Here is a 20,175-nt window from a genome sequence, read left to right as displayed (position 1 = left end):
GTTTATGAGAAGCATGCACTGTTGTCCTGCACTCAGGGCTTTGTCCCTCCCACACAAACCCCCCATCACCACTGCCATGTTTCATTAAGAACGATCCAATCATCCACCTGTAATCTAACGCTCCTACCGTCTGCTCCGTCCACCTGCCTTGACTCAAAAGGAAGCTGTGCTCCCTGGGAGTCTGGTCAAATCAAATGCAGCAGGGACTTGAACCAGCCTTATTCTTTTGTCAGATAACATTCACAGGCACCATGTCCACCGTGGGTTCTGGAAATGTGGATCTCCAAGCCCAGAAGTCAAAAACACACATTTGGTCACCGCACCCGACTGTGTGTTACAGTCTCTTTATTTGGCGTGGAACAACATCGTACTTCAGAAGCGTTTTTGTTTTGTTTTGTTTCTCTCTACCTCTCACTTTGTTTCGTATTGCCAAGAAAAAGGTTGTTTAAATAACGAAGTGTCAGTTCACAGCTTTACCTTTCACACATAGTGTTCATGAAATATTCGCCAAACTGTAGGTGGAGAATAATAGCACTTCTGTAGCTTCCAGATCAGGTGACTCACACTTTTGTGTTCGCGACACACTGTGAATACGTGCACAGTTAATCAACAAACCAAAATGCGAAGATGCTTTTTATTTCAGCAGCTACACATATAGATCAAAGTAGTGACTGTGAGCAGCTTCTAGCTCCATGTTGTCCAACAATATTATAATATAATCACCTCACTCACCTCCTTCACGAAACAATGATTTCCGTATCAAACTCTCAGCTCCTGAAGCAGCGCCTGTTCTCATCTTAGATTCACACTTACAATGGATTCCTGCGGCTTCCCTGTTTCCACCTTGACTCGCCCCATTCTCTCGGAGTCGTTCTGTACATGCTGACTTTCAGAAGCAGTTCCATCAAACAGGAACAAAACATTTATTTTAATTTAGATCTTTTGCTCTTTTCACTTGTTTAAAGTGGGCGGGGCTCAGTTGGGAAAACGTCAAGTCACATGCTTTCATCTACCAATCACAGTTCAGCAAAATGTGATGAGAGTTTTGTGTTTTTGTCAGTTTATCAGGTTAATAACAACCCAGTTTCATGTCGAACAAAATACATATAAACATTTTAATTAAGCAGTATTTTATACCAAATAACGTCTAAACACAGCTTCCGTTTGTCTAAACATGGTTAGCTGTTTACGTCTGTCAAGTCCAACGACACCTCGGCTTCAAAAACGTTATATGGACGTGTTTTAACCACCATTGGAATCCATTTTTAAGTGTCTTCTGCAAAAGAGCACGCTACAAACCTGCCAGAGCCTCCAGGCAGTGAGGATTTGATATTCAAAATCTAGTTTTTCAGACGGAGTATTCCTTTAGAAATAAGGAAACGGTAATACTTAAACCTAAAACAGGTAATTGCACTAAACATTTAGCCAAGTTTCAACCTTTCTTTGCCCGTCAATGTGTCCATGCACACTCTACAGTGTGACTTAAGCAAAGCACAAAGCATCTCAGAAAAGCTACAGCCACCGCACGTAACCAGAGGCCCCTTTGAACTCTTGTACACGTGTGAAGAACAGCGTTTATACATGTGGCTCACTGTCGATCCTATCGGTACTTTTTAGGGCCCTATTCAGTCAAGGAATCAATGTGAGAAGGTTTACAACATTTTTCTAAACGTACGCCTCAAAGTCATCTCATACTTCGTGGCTGATGATGCTTCATTAAAATGTCTACTTATAAAAACATTTTCTTAGACATTTATACACTGTACAACATTTTTGCCTTTTTTTGTGTATCGGTCAATATACTGTGTATGTAATGCTGCTTCTTTACTGTTCATATAAGTATTACATTTTATACCGAGGCCTGTAATCATATTTAAATCATGACTAACAGGCCTTATTCATGTTAATACATAAGTTAATCATATTTAAATCATGAATGACAGGCCTGTATTTTTTATAAGCAAATGGTTGGATAATAATGTGTGTTTCATGAGTGTTTAAAAGTAGACCTGGTGATCACTCCGTAGCAACATTCTTCTGCCAAATTTCGACATATTAAGTCTCATTGTTGGCTTATTCCAGAAAAGATCGGGTCGCTCAGCGGGGACACAGGTGGGCTGGTAGATTTTGTACTCTTCTGTATGGTAGTTAAATGGCGGGGACCCTGTACGACAGCGGGGATGTCTACTTGCACAATGTAGCACTGGAACAGGCAGGAACAGTCTTTTTATATGTGTATATGTATATATATTCTGTATATACTGTATGTATGTTTTCGGGAGAGTTGACTTGCAGCGAACTGCCGGGGCTCTCCTCCTGAAACACAAGGCAGGGCCTTTTATTTATTCATCACGACACAATGTCAACTTCATCTCACACCCACACTCTCGTATACACTGTACAGCCAGTACATGTATGTGTATATGAAACATGCATGACACTTACATAACAAGGGTTGAGTGAAATTAAGGGTTTCTCGCTTGTTTTTTCTCAGAGAAACAGTGGTTTCAGAGACGTGAGATTTAGCCTCTTTGTTGTTTTTCTGCACTGTTAACACCTTTAAAAAGTCCAGGATGTTAAGCTGCTATGGGAATTTCTAAATGGCATATACCGTTTTCTTGAAGGCAACTCCAAATGGATTATTTCAAAACTAAAAAGCACTTAGCGAGCAAAACTCTCCGCAAAGGCGCTGGAATCTGTAATTGGCAACACTTTGATAATAGAAAAAAGTTTAGAACATTTAAATCTGCATCTGGACGCAGATGTTCATCAAACACATCATGACAGACGATCGTGACATAGAGCCAGATCCTTTGTACAAAGTGCAGCAGGAGAAAACAGTGGAGAAATTTAAAAATGACCTCAACCTCTTAAAAGATCATTTAAAAAATGTATCCTGAACTACTGGGTCAAGATCCGCCAGAAACCATCTCTGAAATGTGACTAAAAACACGACATCGTTACCTGAGATGAGGCTTTTAGTTACAGTCTCTTCCCCAAGTTTTCCATTCTCACACATCCTAATTTCTACCTGATCACCTCACTAGCAGCTAGCTGATTAAGCTAACGCTAGCTCCATGAGGTGTTTTAAGAAGGCTAACCTTTTATTGTTTCTAGATGACTTGTTTTACAACAAGAATCTTGTAAAGGGGTCTAAAACATGCACTTGATGGCTGACATCCCAGACATATTGCTATCATGTCCCAGTAGCAGACATGGAAACAAAGAAACAGCAGCGGTCCTGTGTTGCAGTGTAGAGCAACTTAAAGGTTCTCTATACGGCATTCAGAGCATTAATAGTGCAGCAAACAACTATTTGCTGTGTAAAGATGTAGTGTAGTAATGTTTACCTGAGCATTAACCCCTGTGAGTCCATGTGTGTGTGTCACTGGCCGGTTAATGGCGGCTCATCTGTTACCGCTGATAACCAGGAAGAGGCTCTCGAAACACTTTTCAGTGTTCAAACTGTGGAATTACAACTTCTGTGTCCTCCCAAAAACACTTTGTCCCATTGATTTACATTGGGAAATCAACTTACCAGTACGAACACTTAAATAAATAATAACCTTACTTACAGCATTACTGCAGCTTCAACACGTGGAGAAAGTCCAAAGCTTGAAAGGCCTGGTGTCCCTACAGTAGTTATGGTTGCTGACAAAGAGAAGTTTAACTAAATGTTCTAAACAATAATAAAAAGAGGTTGAGAAACTGTCCAGATGACTACAAAGCTACATGACGTATAAATGTGACCGCGTGTCTCCAGGAAATGAAACCCAGTGGAGTGGGAAGTCTTCACGTACACCGATGGGTTTGTCACGTGCGGCTGCCGCGTGTGACATCACTGTTCCTCTGAGGCTGCGTCAGTGAAGGCGTGACAATCAAAAGCATTAATTGTGTGGAAGACTACGACGCGAAATTAAATGTAAAACAACAACAACGAAACAACAACAACCCTCTGCCACCGGTAGACCAACCAGCTTTAATGAAGTAGGGTTACACCGCCCACCACTCATTGTTGCATCCGTGTCACTCTGCCAAGGCGGTACCGTGTCAGCATGCCCGGCCCACGTAATCTTCACACACACGACATGAAAGTTGTTTACTGTACCTTTATAATATTAACAAAGTGGTTTAATTGAATGCTCGTGATGAATATCCTGTTTTATGCTGATGTTTATTATTTTAATAGCATGCATTACGTCCGCATGGGTAGATTCTTATTTCTAACAGATGCATCCGTGGGTTCAAAAATAATTGTAATATGACATCTTTACGTGTTATTTCTGAGTATTTTAGACAAGTTCTTTGCCTTAAAAATCTCACTGATCAATCTTGGAAATGTGCAATGCCTTCAGACGTTTCTTTTGAAGCCTGAGTCTTTTGTTTTCTTTGGTACGCTCATGCACGGCCACTCATCAGACATCATCTCACAGCATTGTTCTCTCAGACCCAGTGGTTGAAGTGATGTGAGGAAGAGGGAGGGGAAAGACTGGGCGGTGTCGCTCTTAGCAAAGGGACAGGATCATTCAGCTGAGAATATTGTTTCTCACACAGCCATGTTTCAATTTACTACAGATCTGTATTTTATTAATAACCGAAACAATTCATCCGTCACTTTCCATCCGCCTTCAAAAGAGTGATTCATAGCTTCTGCATGATGCTTGTGATTACACTTAGCAACAATGATTTGTCCATTGATACATAATATGTACTTAGAATCAGTTATTGAGGTCAGTGATATTGTGAGACAGCACAGGTTTTACTGTTCTAATAGGAAATATGGAAGCCACTAAAGATTGATTTGAAATGACTATTTCTGTAAGAACTGCAGTCTTTAAATAAATATTCATATCAAAACCTTTGTTGTTGTTTTTGGTTGGATCCTCAGGATATCACGACACTACAAGAAATGTCAAAAAGGGTTTTATTTTGGGCCAATAAGGATGTGTGGGTTGCCTTAATCGTGGGTACAAGCGGCCAAAATGTGTTTTCTCAGACGGGTGGCGTCTCCCTTAGAGATAGGGTGAGAAGCTCAGCCATCAGGAGAGACTCGGAGTAGAGCCGCTGCTGCTTTGCGCTGAAAGGAGCCAGTTGAGATGGTTCATCTAGTAAGGAGCCACCTGGGCGCCTCCCTAGGGAGGTGTTCCAGGTACGTCCAGCTGGGAGGAGACCCCGGGGAAGACCCAGGACTCGGTGGAGAGATTATATCTCCTCACTGGGAACGCCTCAGGATCCCCCAGTCGGAGCTGGAGGATGTGGCCCGGAGAAGGGAAGATTGGGGTTCCTTACTGGAGCTGCTGCCCCCGCGACCCGATAAGAGGTAGACGGTCGATGGATGGATCATAAAAATCCTAAAAGCTTTTCATGAACATACAGCTTTCATACAGTGTTACAGTGTTACTTTATGGTGGCCTGTTGTAAAACACAAAACACAACATGTTCTCTTGTCCTGCTCGTTGACAGACACCTGTCCTGCTTAAAGATGCCAATAAAATGTGTTCAAACAGCGCCAGCACACTGGAATAGATGTACTTCACACCATTGCACCTTTAAAGTGTGCATCTCAAGATCTAAAACGTTATAACGAGGTGACAGGCTGTGCTTCTCCAAACACTCCTCCAAGTGCGCCTGAGAAATGTAGCAGTTCTGAGGACAGAATGAGTGTTGTCTTTTGCAGCCTCAGTACATCAGGCTGGTTGTTGTTTTATGTGTTCCAAAGTGCATACTAACATACTTTTTATACTAAGTATGTTGTGCGTTCTAATGCATAGTTTATGGATTTTGTGTATGCGAGAAATGCCTGGATGTTGATGATGCATCATCATCCGGTGATAAATACATTATGATCTGGACTCCAAGGACATAAATAATAATGACGCCACAAACTCTGTTTGTTCATGTTAGCAAGGATTTCTTAAACGCAGCATTAAGCGAGTAAGAAATTATGCTCGGAGATAAACTTGCAAATGGCAGTTTGCACAACGTAATGTTTGTCTTTGGTGAGTGTAGATCACCGCACAGACTCAAACTGCGCTTTTGTAAAAGAATATTTTGTTGAAGAAATGCTTTCAGCTTGATGATTTATTCCATTTAGAAACTCTCCTCATTAACTCGTCGTCCATCTTTAATCACAGCACAAGCACTCGGCCATTGGCTGCGCTCATAAATGTAAAGTCAGATCAGGTCAAAGTTCAACACATTTGAACTCCCAGACCAGTGGTTTTTCCCGCCGTAATCCTGCGACTACGACTTCCAAGTATAACCTCCCTGACGGAGGTAATAATGGAGGAGGTGCGCCGTGCGTAAAAGCTGTTGTCTGCAATTATTTGAATATTGCTTTCAGGTCCTCTGAAGAACAAACCTTCACAAACTGCATCCTTTGAAGGCTCCTGAAACTTTCTATTTTCATTCGTCTCAATCTTTTGTGTGAATCCTCTGGAGCACTCGATGCATTTAGTGTGATTTGAATAACAGGAAGGCACACAGAACAACTCTGCCTGGTGAAGCATCATTTGATTACCTCCGGCTGCTGGAGAGAGCAACAACATGCGAGGAAGTAAACAGGTTTCAGTTTCAAAGTATTTCTCTTGGTGAAAACTTTGTATCTGCACAATCTCAGTGTTTAGGAACTAATAGAAACGGGACCTGTTTTTAAACTCACTTGGATTTTCCAAGTGCTGTCACACACTGAGAGGTGTCATCTGGAGTTCCCAGTTGAAGGATTCCTCTTTCACTCTTCACTTTATATGATTCTTTATACACATTTATGGAATCTCCGCTTTATTATTCATGAGCCGTGTGAAGCAGCGACAGTAAAGAAGTATGTACAGCGATGACAAAGCTTCATGGCACATCTGCTTCAGTGGTGCAGGAAATCAGACCTCCAAAAAAGATATGATTTGTTCACAAAAGCATCACATGTGAATCTTTTGTTTTGTGTGTCATATTTGATTTATTCCGTTGTTTGCTGAACTGACAGCCAGTAGAACATGCAGAGGCAACGTCGTGTAAGTGAAGTAGCCGACTGTCTTTATAAATAAACAGTCCAATGCGTCTCGATTATATTTGAGGCATTTCTGCTTTATTATCTGGCACAGCTTTCAGAATAGCAACAAAACAATCGGTTGATGGTGTTGGGAAGTGATCTGACATGCTAACAGTGTGGGCCGCTTTGTAACAAGTGTGCAAGTGTGACAGCTAATTACAGCCAGTAGACTTCTTTTTTTTCCTTGTTCCAGTCCTGTCCAAGATTTTAATGAGCACTCGTTGCTATCTGCTCTGTGTGTTTATCTGCATATGACTTTTAACTGCACGCTGAGTTATTATATTGTTATGGTCGCCTCCCACTTGAAGCTATAATCAGAAACTTTAATTGGCGCTCCAAAAACATGGTAGGTTCATGTTTTGTCACAAAAAAAGTGGACATCTGTTATATGTGCTGCTAGGGATGCTACAATTGCATTGTGACTTAGTGAAGTAATACTAATTATCTTTGTGTTTGTTTAAATAATAATATTAAATATATACTCTTGTATGCGGGGGAAAAAACAAAACAATGACGGCATTAAAACAGCTGCAAAACAAGAATAAGAAATGTAAATGTACACATTTAAATATCTAAAAGGTCATCTCACAGTAAAAGAAAGAAAACATGTTGGTTTTGTAGAAAAGCTGTTAATGTGTTAAAAAGAGCTGAGTCTCACAGCAAAACCTTGATCATTTAGTTTTAACCTGGACTCAGGAAAGATTCAAAGTCTGAGAGTCATTTTAGGAAACTAAGGGGTCAGATGTTGGGTTATATACTCCGGCACCAGGCCACGCACGGCCTCGTATGTGATTAAAAGTAGTTTTTTCCAGTGCAATGAAGCCAAAATTGGATTTGGTGATGTGTGAAAAACACCTTTCTTCTGGTCAGTAGTCTGGCTGCTGAATTTTGTACAATTTGAAGCTGTTCAGTAGCTCGACTGTCAGCCAGGCATCACAATAATCGAGGCGTGAGGGATTAAAAGCACATCATCCTCTCTGTGCCACTAAAAAACTGAATTTAACTAATTTTCTTCACATTTTTGGTAGTTGATAAAACAAGATAATGTGTTCAAGGTCAAAAGTTAACGCCCATCCAGTCTCTTGTATCGCCTTAGCAGATATGCAGTGAAGCCGCCCTGGTACAGGAATACTTCACCCACATAATAACCATTTTCATATCAACAACTCACCGTGTTACCTTGAAACATTGAGAACAACCTATTCTTGCATGCCTTAACGGTAAAACAATGAATATAAATGCTGAAAATATATTCTTGATGAATTCTAGTAAATGGGGGACAAGGTGAACAACAGCAAAACATCCATTTGCAAACTCTAACACAGCTCGTGCAGTATGATACAAGTCTCATTTATCAAGTCAACTTCCCAAACATATGCATTTTCACTAAAACTTTACTTTTCAAAACACTTTTGCATAAAAAGTACTCAAGCATGAGACTTTTTGATATACTGTTTCTGTTAAACACAGCCCCCATTTACTTCCATTATCAAGGATGTTCTCCGTGTTTGGATACTTCGTTAACCGTGGACACGAGTGAGACAAACATAGTTTTATTCACAATTTCAAAGTAGCACCGGGTGAGTCATTTATATTAAAACAAAATATTTATGGGGGGTAAAGTATTCGTTTTTGTTCGGTAGGTTTGAGTGACAGATATAACGCTGCATCGTCTGCGTAGCTACAGTAAGGAAAGAGTATTGAGGTCGTGGATGATATGAAGTTGTAGCATGTAGAGAGTGAACGGAAGAGGTCCCAGGATCGTTCCTTGTGGGACTCCGTGTTTGGTCGAGATATAATCATGTTAAACGTAGCAGTGTAAGCTAAGCTAATCATCTCCTCCCTCTAGTATTATCATTAACAGACTAATAAGAGACTTCTCATCTACATCCATAGCAAGAAAGAGAATACTAAGAAAACTAGTCCTTTAATAAGAACGGCGTGATCGATGGTATCCAACGCAACAATAATAACACAATCGTGAAAAGTAAAACCAAAACTCAATTCAATAAAACCACCTGTACGTCTAAAAATGTCTTTTTAATGAAGAAACTGATTTGGCCAATCTAATTACATTTTACAATGACTAAATTAACAAAAAGAAATATCCTTCAGAGATTTCTCATAAAACACATCAATGAATCATTTTTACATAGCGCCATCAGACCCCAAAAAAATAATACTGTTCAATATGCACCTTTCTTCGCTACAGGGACCGGTGCATTAAGCGCTGGAGACTCTAAAGCAATAAAGCAGACTTGAACAAGCTCAGCATGAATCTAATATCACTTGAGCCGATATGAGGAGCTACTCGAGTCTCCGAGCTGCCGTTGCTGCCAGTTTTATTTCCCTCGCCCCCCTTCATAAGCTCATCAGCTGCAAGATGCCTGCAGGCAGAAATAGGCGGAGGTGAGTAATGGAATAGTGTGTAAAATTTTGATGACATGCACCTCAAAAAGCCCGCAGCCAGCACACAAACATACATCAACCCTGCAGAAGGCAGCGTCTGTCCGCTCCACTCACAAAGTACAGGGATGGAAACATTCTGGCAAGTACAAGGCCCAGTCTTAGGATGAATATGAAACATCTCCCCTGCTATTCTTAGAAGTGGAGGAGGGGGATGTTGCTAAATATAGCCGGATCGTTTTATGCCTGACATTCTATTTTTACCCAGGCGGAGGCCTTCCTGGGCTGTTCTGGGCTGTTTTTAGACTATTACATAATAAATAAATCTTAAGGCACGAGGCAATAATGCAGAGTCAGACCCAGAATGACCTTCATCATCCAATCATGTGTTGTGATACAACAAAAAAAAGGATGCATAAGGTGTTGATGCAGGATTGTATTGTAGAGATGTCTGTGAACTAGTTTATCTGCACAGACTGATGTGTGCTGCACTCCTTACCGGGTTAAACAGCCCAAAGGACAATTTGTCAGCTCGCTGTTAGCTCAAATGTTTGACAGGAAGGGAAAGGTAATGAGTTCGTCTTCAGGGAGACATGTCTTCTTCGGTATGGAGAAGTAACAATATTAAAGAGGAGAAATGCAGATTTCTATTATTAAAACATGTGCCTTGAGACGTGCTCGTTCTGTGAGAAACAAGTCTTTCCGGTCTGTGGTGTCGCACAGATGTACGGCTCCATCAAGACTCGATCGGCAAAAATAGAGAATGCAAATGTGACAGCGCCATGTAGGATTCTCTCCAGACGAGGCTCTGTTTCAGAGCTTATGTAATCTTTATACACATCAGTGTAAATGCCTAAATGCATATTTTTAACAAAGTCAATGTGATATACTGTCAACGAAGCAGCATGAGGAACAATGGAAGCTTTTGTTTTATTCATTGGACAAAGGTTTGCTGATGTTTGCAAATATTAAGCCGTCTTTTCAATTCTTTAGTTGAGTAATACTAAATCATTTTTATATCCACAATGAATCAAACGACTGCGTGAATTGAAAGGAGCCACCGGTCGAGTTCTGCACGGGCCTGAAGCCGTGAACAAAAGCCGGCCCGGCCGAATGACTTTAATTCCAAGAAAATAATGAGCACATTTTTGGCAAACACAAGATTTAAAGTTGAGCTTCTGCTCGATTCTTTGTGGAGAAACTCAGTTTTACAGATCCGTCTACGACTTTGAACATCTTTAGTCGAGTACAGCCCTGACAGCGTCTCCAAACAATGAACGATCTGCCCAACCCTTTTATGAGAAACTAGCTCATAAAAAAGTGAGCTACTGAGCACACCTTTCTTAAGAGTTGACGGAGACCAAAACAAAGCGAAAAGCAGATTATAATTATGTAATCATGGCTTTAAATAGATGAAAGTGTTGCACTCTGTCTGCCAGATGTAGGTATGGCCAAAGAAGTCATCAAAGGTGGCTTTAAAAACAATGATTTTGACATTAACATTGAATAAAATGACTTACCAAGAGAATCAACACCCCTCTGCACAGCCTTTAGCCTCTTTTAGCCTCTCTGAGCTCAATGTTTGTTTCTGCAGCTCAGACTGTACAGCTACACTGCTACACCCCGATATAAAACCTCAGACATTCACAGCAAACAACCTCATCAGTTACCTTCACAGCAGGAAAACAGCAGAGACAAAAGGCCTGAAAGTAAACGAGTATCTAGTGAAGAATAAAGAGTTCAAACCAAACACAGATAAAACGGGTTTGTTTTGATAAATTTCTTCATATAAATGTCAGGAATACTACAATGTGTAAACTACGGTGATCGCCATCTAAAAGATCAACATCCCTCAGAATCAAAGAGCATCTTTCCAGACCTCAACAGCATCAGCTAATATTTAGTATTCAATACAAGCGGCAGCTGATCGCATTTGTGGATTAAATAGATCAGAAAGTTCAGCAGCACGTCACGATGCATTTTAAATCCGACTTACTCTTTCACCAGAGAGAGAAACTGTCACTTACTTGCTCTCACCCTGCTCTCATTATGTCTTGTTCACACCCGCTGTTGAAAGGTATTGTCAGGATGAAGGAAAGTTGGCGCATCAAACTATTAAATTACCGCTCTGAGTCATAAAAGGAACAAATTGAGAGACATAGGTTAATATCTAACAAGATGTTTTTATCACAAAAGGATGTCACAGGTGCCTCCGTCACCTGACCGCCAGCTGGACAGACGGAGGAGTGAGACGTCCTCATGTGACTTGTGAACGTGGCTGCTCACAAACTATAAAAATACACAAAAAAACAGATCAAAAAGACGGATTTTGTTGTGGCAAATGCGTGAAGCAAACATGCTATGTGCGAAATGAGATGAATAAGTGAGCAATAAATGATTAATGCTCAATTTACTGGTGGGCCTCTGAAATATTGAGAGAGAGCTCAGCCATGAAATGCAATGTAAATGGATCTATTTATAGTGCAGCAGAGGAAGTCGTGTGGAACAAGCTTAGCTAGTTAGGGGGGGGGGGGTTGTCTTGTTCATATAGCTTTTAGAGGCAAATGGGGAAAAAGAAAACACAAACTCCACACCCACATTTGCATGTAAAGCCACTTTTCATGGCAACATTAAACTTTTAGACGGAGCAGGAATAGCAATAAATAATTTCCACGTTGAGAAAGATGGAAAGCCCCAGCTCAACTCCCACGTTCCCCTGCAGCCTCCCACTCCTATTAACCCCCAGTATGTCTCATGGGATTGTTTGGGAGTGAAAAGGAGGCGAAGTGACATCTTAAAACCCTCTTTTTCATTAATTCTGAGAGCAGGGGAGGGCTTGGCGGGGTGTCACAGCAGCTGATGGGCGCTGCAGGCTGTGTGCTGCACATTCTGATATCAGCCGGCGGATATCTGGATGAATAACTCAACACGAAACCCCCGAATGCTCTGCTAACAGTCGTACATGTGTTGTAGACACAGTGCCTTTTATTGCATTATCAAGTACGAGAAGTTTGCGTCATGAGTAACACATGTACTTCATTATTGTTCTCTTTACTCCACTGCATTTATTTCTCTTTACACACTACTGTACTATAATAACACGTTTAAATGAGCCATACACAACGAGTAGTTTTACTTTGATACGTTAAGTACATTTAGCCGATGATACTTTTACTGTAACATTTTGAATTGAGGACTTTTTAGATTGATTGTTTCAACTTTTACTTCAGTAAAAGATCCGAGTTCTTCTTCTTCTTCTTCTCCTTCTCTTCTTCTTCTTCTTCTTCTTCTCTTCTTCTTCTTCTTCTTCTTCTTCTTCTTCTTCTTCTCTCTTCTTCTTCTTCTTCTTCTTCTTCTTCTTCTTCTTCTTCTTCTTCTTCTTCAAGAACAAGCTGCAACTAACGAGTGTATTCCTTCAGCTCTCGTGGTCTGATGTGTGAGCAGCTCCCCGCCCACTCGTACTCACCAACTCTAATAATGACACGAAGAAAGATCTCTGGGTGATCAATGATTTAGGATTCAGAGTAATGATGTCACCTCACTGGAGCCATAAATGTGGATTATTAGTTTTACTGTGCGGCGTCCTGTTGTAGAGGTTTAGTAGTGCACTGCCATCTACTGGCTGCTGTGCACACGTGCAAGTGTGTGAGCGTCTGAGGGGGATTTACAGGTATGTTCAACATTTATGTGATTTATAATTTAGTTATAACTTGGGAGGCGAATGTTTTATTGTGACATGATGGTCACAAATAATGTCCCAGCTGCAGCTGTTTATCATCTTTAAATGGCATGTGAATTTGTAAGAATAGTAATTAAAGTTAGTGCATCAGTATTTATAATCTAATATTTAGTTACTCATACCATTCCTGTCCATTGTTAACCTCCAAATGTGATTTTTAATTAGATTGTAGCTGATAAACAAAGTGTTATTCTACTTCTGAAGCTAAATAAAGTCAGCTGGAAAATGAATCGTCAAAAAGCAAACATGAATATGATGCATTACAGTAGATTAATGTGTATAAAGGAGTTAAATTAGCACAACCTTAAACATCTACAGCCGTAACATACAACATACACATTAATACAGAAACATATATAATAGTAAAACATACTTGTCATGCATGCTTTTACTTCTTCCAGCGCTGGTGACTCGTTCCCTAAAGTCAGGAAGGACTGGAGGGAAACTTCCACTATCTGCAGCTGAGCACATAAAACAAAGCTTAATCAGCAAGTTTGTCACTCAAAATAACTTTTATTTTCCAGACAGGAGAGCTCGTGTGATTATCAGTAGAGTGACGCTCCGGTCTGCGAACAGAGCACCTGTCAGCTGACGGCGTTAAGAGACGGGAGACGCTGAGGCCGACAACAGTCCGGACGTGCAGACGAGATGAGAGGCTTCTGGCTGATGTTGGTGCTCGCGGCTGCGGCCGGAGCTGAGAAGCTCTTCAACGGGTGAGGAGAGATGTTTACTGTGCTTTTGTATTCTTTTAATATTCATAGCGCTGTGTTGTTATTATGTTATATACACCGTGACATTTAAAGTCAATACTCTGCAGACTGTTTCTGTAATACTTTTATTTCTTACTCATCTTTTGCACATTTCACCAAAACATTTCTTTTAAATATATATATTTCATATTTATGATTCTTGACTTGTTTGTTTGCATGTAATTACTGTTTACTTTGACATTTATGCACCAAAATACCTGAAAACCTACTTTTGCAATAAACTTTGCAGTTTCTGATTCTTATTCATGAATACTAATATGTTATTGATTTAATAAAGGGACAAATAAATAAATAAACAAAACGTGCAGCTGCTTCATATAAATGAACACAGAACAACCTTCAGCTTTGTTTCTGGGATTATTTGGTACATTTAGTCACAAAGTAAAAATAAAATCATACTAGAATAAAGTAAATGTTGACAGTCTTAGTTATTAAATAAAAGTATTATTAGACTTCATTAGGTGAGTTTATTCCTCCCTTGGATGCCTTTTAATCTGCATACCAAATAACGATCCAAATTGAAAAATAAAATTTCTATTCAACGAGCTGAAAATAACTTTTTGTTTAGAGAAAAGATAAAATGGTAATTACAGTCGTATTAAATAGAAACCGAGTGGGAGTCAAGCGTCCGGGTTCCAGCACATTAATTGCTTTTTATATTGTTAAGCAGTGAATTAAATCTTCCTACTACGACTGCTGAAGTCACTGTGCAGGAGATAGCTTTGAATAAGAGCGTCAACTAAAAACCTCAAATGTAAATAATTATGTTCAGAGACTGAAATGAATTTCTCCTTCCAGAGATCAGGTCATCAGGGTCAACGTGGAGTCTGAGGAGCAGATACAACTCCTGCAGGCTCTGGAGACTCGAGAGGAGTGGGAGGTACACACACACACACACACACACACACACACACACACACACACACACACACACACACACACACACACACACACACACACTCAGCTGCTTGTACCAGAACGATTCTCATGAACCTCCCATAAATTCTAATCTCTGTGACTGAAGGGTTGAAGGTTGTTTTTCTTTTTACCATTGCGTTCACGTGTAGCCAATGTGGACACACTAACAAATACAGAGGCAACAAGTGATGTCGTTGATCGAACACAAAGACAGATAAGTAACTAGAGGAGAAATACAAGTAAATAAACAGGATCTGTTTCATACATTTGGATTTAGCCCAGTCACCTGCTTACATTAATCTTTGAGCTGTGGCAGCAGGATGGAATATATTATGTGGGTTGAAGGTTGACAGAGTCAGAAAGTCAGGAGCTCTCAGAGGCCCGGCTGATGTTTGTGCTGCACCTTTCACCACAGAAGACATCCAGAGATCGACCTTTCCTCTTATTTTATTCTATTTATTAAATATTCGCTGCTCCTCGAGGACGTCCTGATACATTTCACAGATTCTAATTAGAATATTTAGTTGTTGTTATAGTTGGTTTGAACTCTGATTGGATCAATCTTTTATATTCATGCTGGGACATTTCCTAGTGATTTGATGCACTTATTAAATAAAGTAATATCTAATATCTAAAAGTTTGTTTTGGAGATCCATGATTAAGATAATGCAATAGGATGATGTATCTTTATTTGCCACTTGCACAGGTACAGAGTAAAAGCACTTTTCTAACAATAAAAGAAGAATAACTTTAAATGAATAAATAAAATACAAATAAAGAAATACAAATAAAATAAGAAATATAGTAAAAGTGATATAAAAAAATATAAGTACAAATTACTTTGTTAAAAAATATGTAAATAAATAAAAATGTAATTAAAAAAACTAACGGTTAAGAGAGAAAATAAACAGTACCTTACTTTTTCAAAAAAGTAAAAGTATAATTGTGACCCTGAGACGTCACATTAGCAGCCTGAGTTAACGTTAACTCTGGACACCTTTAGAGACCATGTGTGATTATGTCCCGACAGCCCACGAGCAAGAGAAACAATATAATAGACTCTGTGACATTATTAAAGTGCACTCTGTGATCTCTCATCATTACGTGTCTGATCCCAGCTGGACTTCTGGCTCCACCCGGTCTCCACTGAGCTCCCTGTCGACATCCGAGTGCCCCGCTCCAGCGTGAGCTCTGTGACGGAGCATCTCAGTGCCCACCACATCCCCTACTCCGTCGTTATAAACAACCTTCAGGTAGGTCATCTGATAACTGCTCCTCGTCAGAGTTAATGTAGTTTTAATTTGATTTGCAGAGTGAAAAAATGCCAAATCTGAATTTGAGGTCTCTTGCGTGTCACATTCAGGAGCTTCTCGACGAGGAGAAATCTGCGATGACGGAGAACCAGATGAAGGAGCGCAGCAGCAGGAGCTTCAACTTTGGAGCTTATCATCGTCTGGAGACGGTGAGGCCTTTTATACAAACACAAGTAACTCACGACTGCAGATAAAGACCCTCCACAAGCAGCCTTATTATAACTCATCTGAGCTTCATGTCTAACTTATGTCGATTAAATATAAAGAGACATTAGTGGAAGAAATATCATAAATATAATTGACTTAAGTCAAAGTGCATTAGTGTCAAACTATACTTTAAGAACTAAAGGTTAAAATACTTATTATACAGAATAATATACAACACTGGATTATTATATATATATATATATATATATATATATATATAAGTTTCTTGTTGCTCGTTAAGGTGGAAGCAAATTTTAATTACTTTATTTATGTAAAGACAACTGTAGAGCTCTCATTGTTTTCTGTCTTTTAACACACACACACACACACACACACACACACACACACACACACACACACACACACACACACACAGTTAGTTGAATAACAGCCAAGTATGTGGCACAATACTGTCTGAAAATAAAAGACAAGAACAATTAAATAAATATATTATATACATAATTATATTATATTATATCCAATTAAAAACATTTAATAAATAAAAAGACAAGATTTAAACACATGTTTGTGGAAACAACTAATGTTATTACACGTTTGTTGAACTGTAGAGAGGGATGTCAGATCGTGAAGTTAGCGAGATACAGCGTACTGAAGAAACAGACCAGAACACATTTATGCAAATCATTTGATTTGGTGTTTTTAATTTATTTTGTGTTATCTGCAGTATATTTTAAAGGGCCTTTCTATAACTAGTCATTTGTTTATTAATAAACCCTGCGCACAGACTCTAAAGCACACCTTCATGATCTTGTGTCTCCTTTGTCTGCATTACAATGAGCTGACCTGTCTCCGCTACAGATCTACAGCTGGATGGACACGCTGGTGTCTCAGCACCCTAAACTGGTCACCAAGCAGGAAATCGGGAGATCGTATGAGAACAGGCCCATGTACGTGCTCAAGGTAGGACAGGCCTCACACACCTGTCTGTGCAGGTGCGAGTGCCGCACCTATAATCCATGTTTGTGTGACGGCATGAGTTTTCATTACGTTGACATTGTGTTGTAGTTCAGCACGGGAGGAAACAAGCGTCCTGCCATCTGGATCGACACAGGTATCCATTCCAGAGAGTGGGTGTCTCAGGCTACCGGAGTGTGGACCGCCAACAAGGTGCAACAAGTTGACCACATAAATATATCTTATAATGTCTCATTATGATACAGACCGCTGGAAATTATTGTATATTATTTATTTATAAGGACATTGCACATTAATAAGCATTACTGTAAATGTGCTCATTTGAATCCGCAGTCCTTTGGCGAGACTGTTTTAAAACATTAGTACATTAATACATCAATATAATATCCACTATACATGTAGCCAAGCAACATGAAGCAACAACACAGCCATGCAATACTGAATATAGACTTGTTGACGCATGCAGAGCAGATTAATAGATAATGAAAATGATCTTTAGTTGCAGCCCTGATACTAAATATATTTAAGAATGATATGTAATCAATACATCATATTAAAACATATATATATATATATATATATATATACATATTGTTGCAGACGTTGTTACCTCTGCATAAGGTGTATGCATAATCTTTTAGAAAATGTCTTTTCTACTAAATACAAGCCTTGTTGTTCCTGCTTAGATTGCCACTGATTATGGTACCGACGCCTCCCTGACCTCCCTTCTGAACACCATGGACATTTACATGCTGCTCCTGGCCAACCCCGACGGCTACGCTTACACCCACTCAAATGTAAGTCGCGATCATCAACAGGGGACATGCTGGACTTTAAAAACCTGCCGCATCTTTGCTCCTATTTCCTGTTCATTGTGTTGTGTTTTGAATAATGTCAGCTGGATATTTGAGAGGGAAATATGGTTGATATAAACCAGTTCAGATGCTAAAAACAGAACTGTGTGATGTACAGAACCGTATGTGGCGTAAGACCCGCTCCATGAACGCCGGCTCCAAGTGCCGTGGAGTCGATCCCAACAGGAACTGGGACGCAGGCTTTGGTGGTAAGCATAAGAAAATAAACGAATGAATGAACTTTGTGTTTGTGTTGTGTTGAGGAGGCGATATGAGGGGTGCACCTCTCGGTTCAACACAGCAAAAGAAATGAACCTGAAGTAATTGTGGCATTAAGTGCATTAGTTGTATCAGATACGCTGGCAGCTCAGTGGATGCATGTAAGATCTTGCATTTCAGTTTAGTTTGTTTCTCCCTCCAGGCCCCGGAGCCAGCAGGAACCCCTGCTCTGATTCCTACCACGGCCCGTCGGCTCACTCTGAGATTGAGGTGAAGAACGTGGTGAACCTCATCCAGAGCCACGGCAACTTCAAGTCCTTCATCTCCGTCCACGCCTACTCCCAGCTGCTCATGTACCCCTACGGCTACTCCTGCAAGAACATGCCCGATCAGCCTGAGCTGGTAAGGAAACAAAAAACATGAAGAGTAAATTGTGAGGAGGCAAATCTGATCTGCTGTGACCACTGTCTCATGAAACCAAGTAGCTCACACACAGGAGAGTTCAAACACAGTTATTCTAACCTGATATGGAAACATCTGTCTCTGTTATCCTTCAATAATGATTTTAAAAAGTAATATCCTGCCTTTTGACTGCAGAACACTTTAGCAGCCTTAGCTGTACAACTTGGGGTTACAATTTCCTATCTAATCAAAGTTTTACTGCTGAAAATTCAAATGTTTTGCCGCAGGATTGATGCATTGACCAATTATAAATTCATCACTACTTAGACGTGACATGATCTCTCTTAACTCAGCCAAGAATCCTCTTTTTCAGCATCACTGCTTCAAGTGTTTGTGCATATTAATGCTGAGAAACCTAATGGACCAACAGTCCTCATATGTAACTAAGCCCTCTGAGGAGAATGAGAGGTTGTAGGCTATATTAATACAATTGGCTTGACTTGTAACTCTGCAAGAGGAAGTGTGAAGCTTTGAAAGTTCCTGAGGATGTCTACATCACGAGTGGAAACCTTAAAAAGCGCTCCTCCATACTACTCTGTTTCTTCTGCCCCAGTATTATCTGTGCACGGTACCTAACTACGGTATTGTGTCCTGTAGGATTCTGTTGGCAGAGCAGCAGTACAGAAACTCACGTCCCTCTATGGCACCAGATACAAGGTTGGAAGCATCTGCAACATCATCTGTGAGTAACTCTTCTTTTCTAATTCAAACTCACCTCAAGATAGAAGTATAAAGATGCATACAATTTAAATACTCAACTATAGTACAAGTACTTAGTTACATGTCACCACTGGTTAGTAGAGCGTCTGCCAACCTGTCCTCACGTCGTCCTCTCCTCTCAGATCAAGCCAGCGGCGGCAGCATCGACTGGTCTTACGACGTCGGCATCAAGTACTCCTTTGCCTTTGAGCTGAGGGACACCGGTCGCTATGGTTTCATCCTGCCAGCCAATCAGATCATCCCCACCGCCTCCGAGACCTGGCTGGCTCTGAAACACCTCATGGAGCACGTCCGGGATCATCCTTATTGATCACTATAACCCGTGGAAGAGGGATGAACTTCAAAATCAGTTGACACAGAACAAGTTTCTCATCTTTCTTTGATGTATGACATCTGGCTTTAACATTAAACATCATGAATATTTTGTTTGTCTGCGTTTCCGCCACTCCTTTTTAGCATTCTGTGTATAATTGTTTTACACATAAGGTCAAACTGTGTGGTTCCTTTACGTGAGACTTTATTGGAAATACTGTATTTTATACTTAATTTGAGTAGTAATTACTGGACACTTTTCTTCTTTTTCTAA

At 40.1% G+C, this 20,175-nt stretch overlaps 1 protein-coding gene across 1 annotated transcript; it reads left to right on the top strand.

Moving 5' to 3' along the window:
* The first annotated feature begins 13,719 nt into the window (after window positions 1-13,719).
* On the top strand, window positions 13,720-19,981 carry cpa4 (carboxypeptidase A4). The gene is made up of 11 exons (XM_029433682.1): window positions 13,720-13,903; window positions 14,759-14,840; window positions 15,997-16,131; window positions 16,242-16,340; window positions 17,218-17,319; window positions 17,425-17,526; window positions 18,021-18,131; window positions 18,307-18,397; window positions 18,610-18,809; window positions 19,467-19,551; window positions 19,712-19,981. The coding sequence occupies exons 1-11, from the start codon at window positions 13,839-13,841 to the stop codon at window positions 19,897-19,899; spliced, it is 1,260 nt and encodes a 419-aa protein (XP_029289542.1). The 5' UTR covers window positions 13,720-13,838; the 3' UTR covers window positions 19,900-19,981.
* Window positions 19,982-20,175: the final 194 nt, after the last annotated feature.

This window comes from Cottoperca gobio, chromosome 6 (genome assembly GCF_900634415.1).
Source record: "Cottoperca gobio chromosome 6, fCotGob3.1, whole genome shotgun sequence".
NCBI classification, from domain to species: domain Eukaryota; kingdom Metazoa; phylum Chordata; class Actinopteri; order Perciformes; family Bovichtidae; genus Cottoperca; species Cottoperca gobio.
Note: the sequence above shows the minus strand (reverse complement) of the source record. Positions and strands in the feature narration are given on the sequence as shown.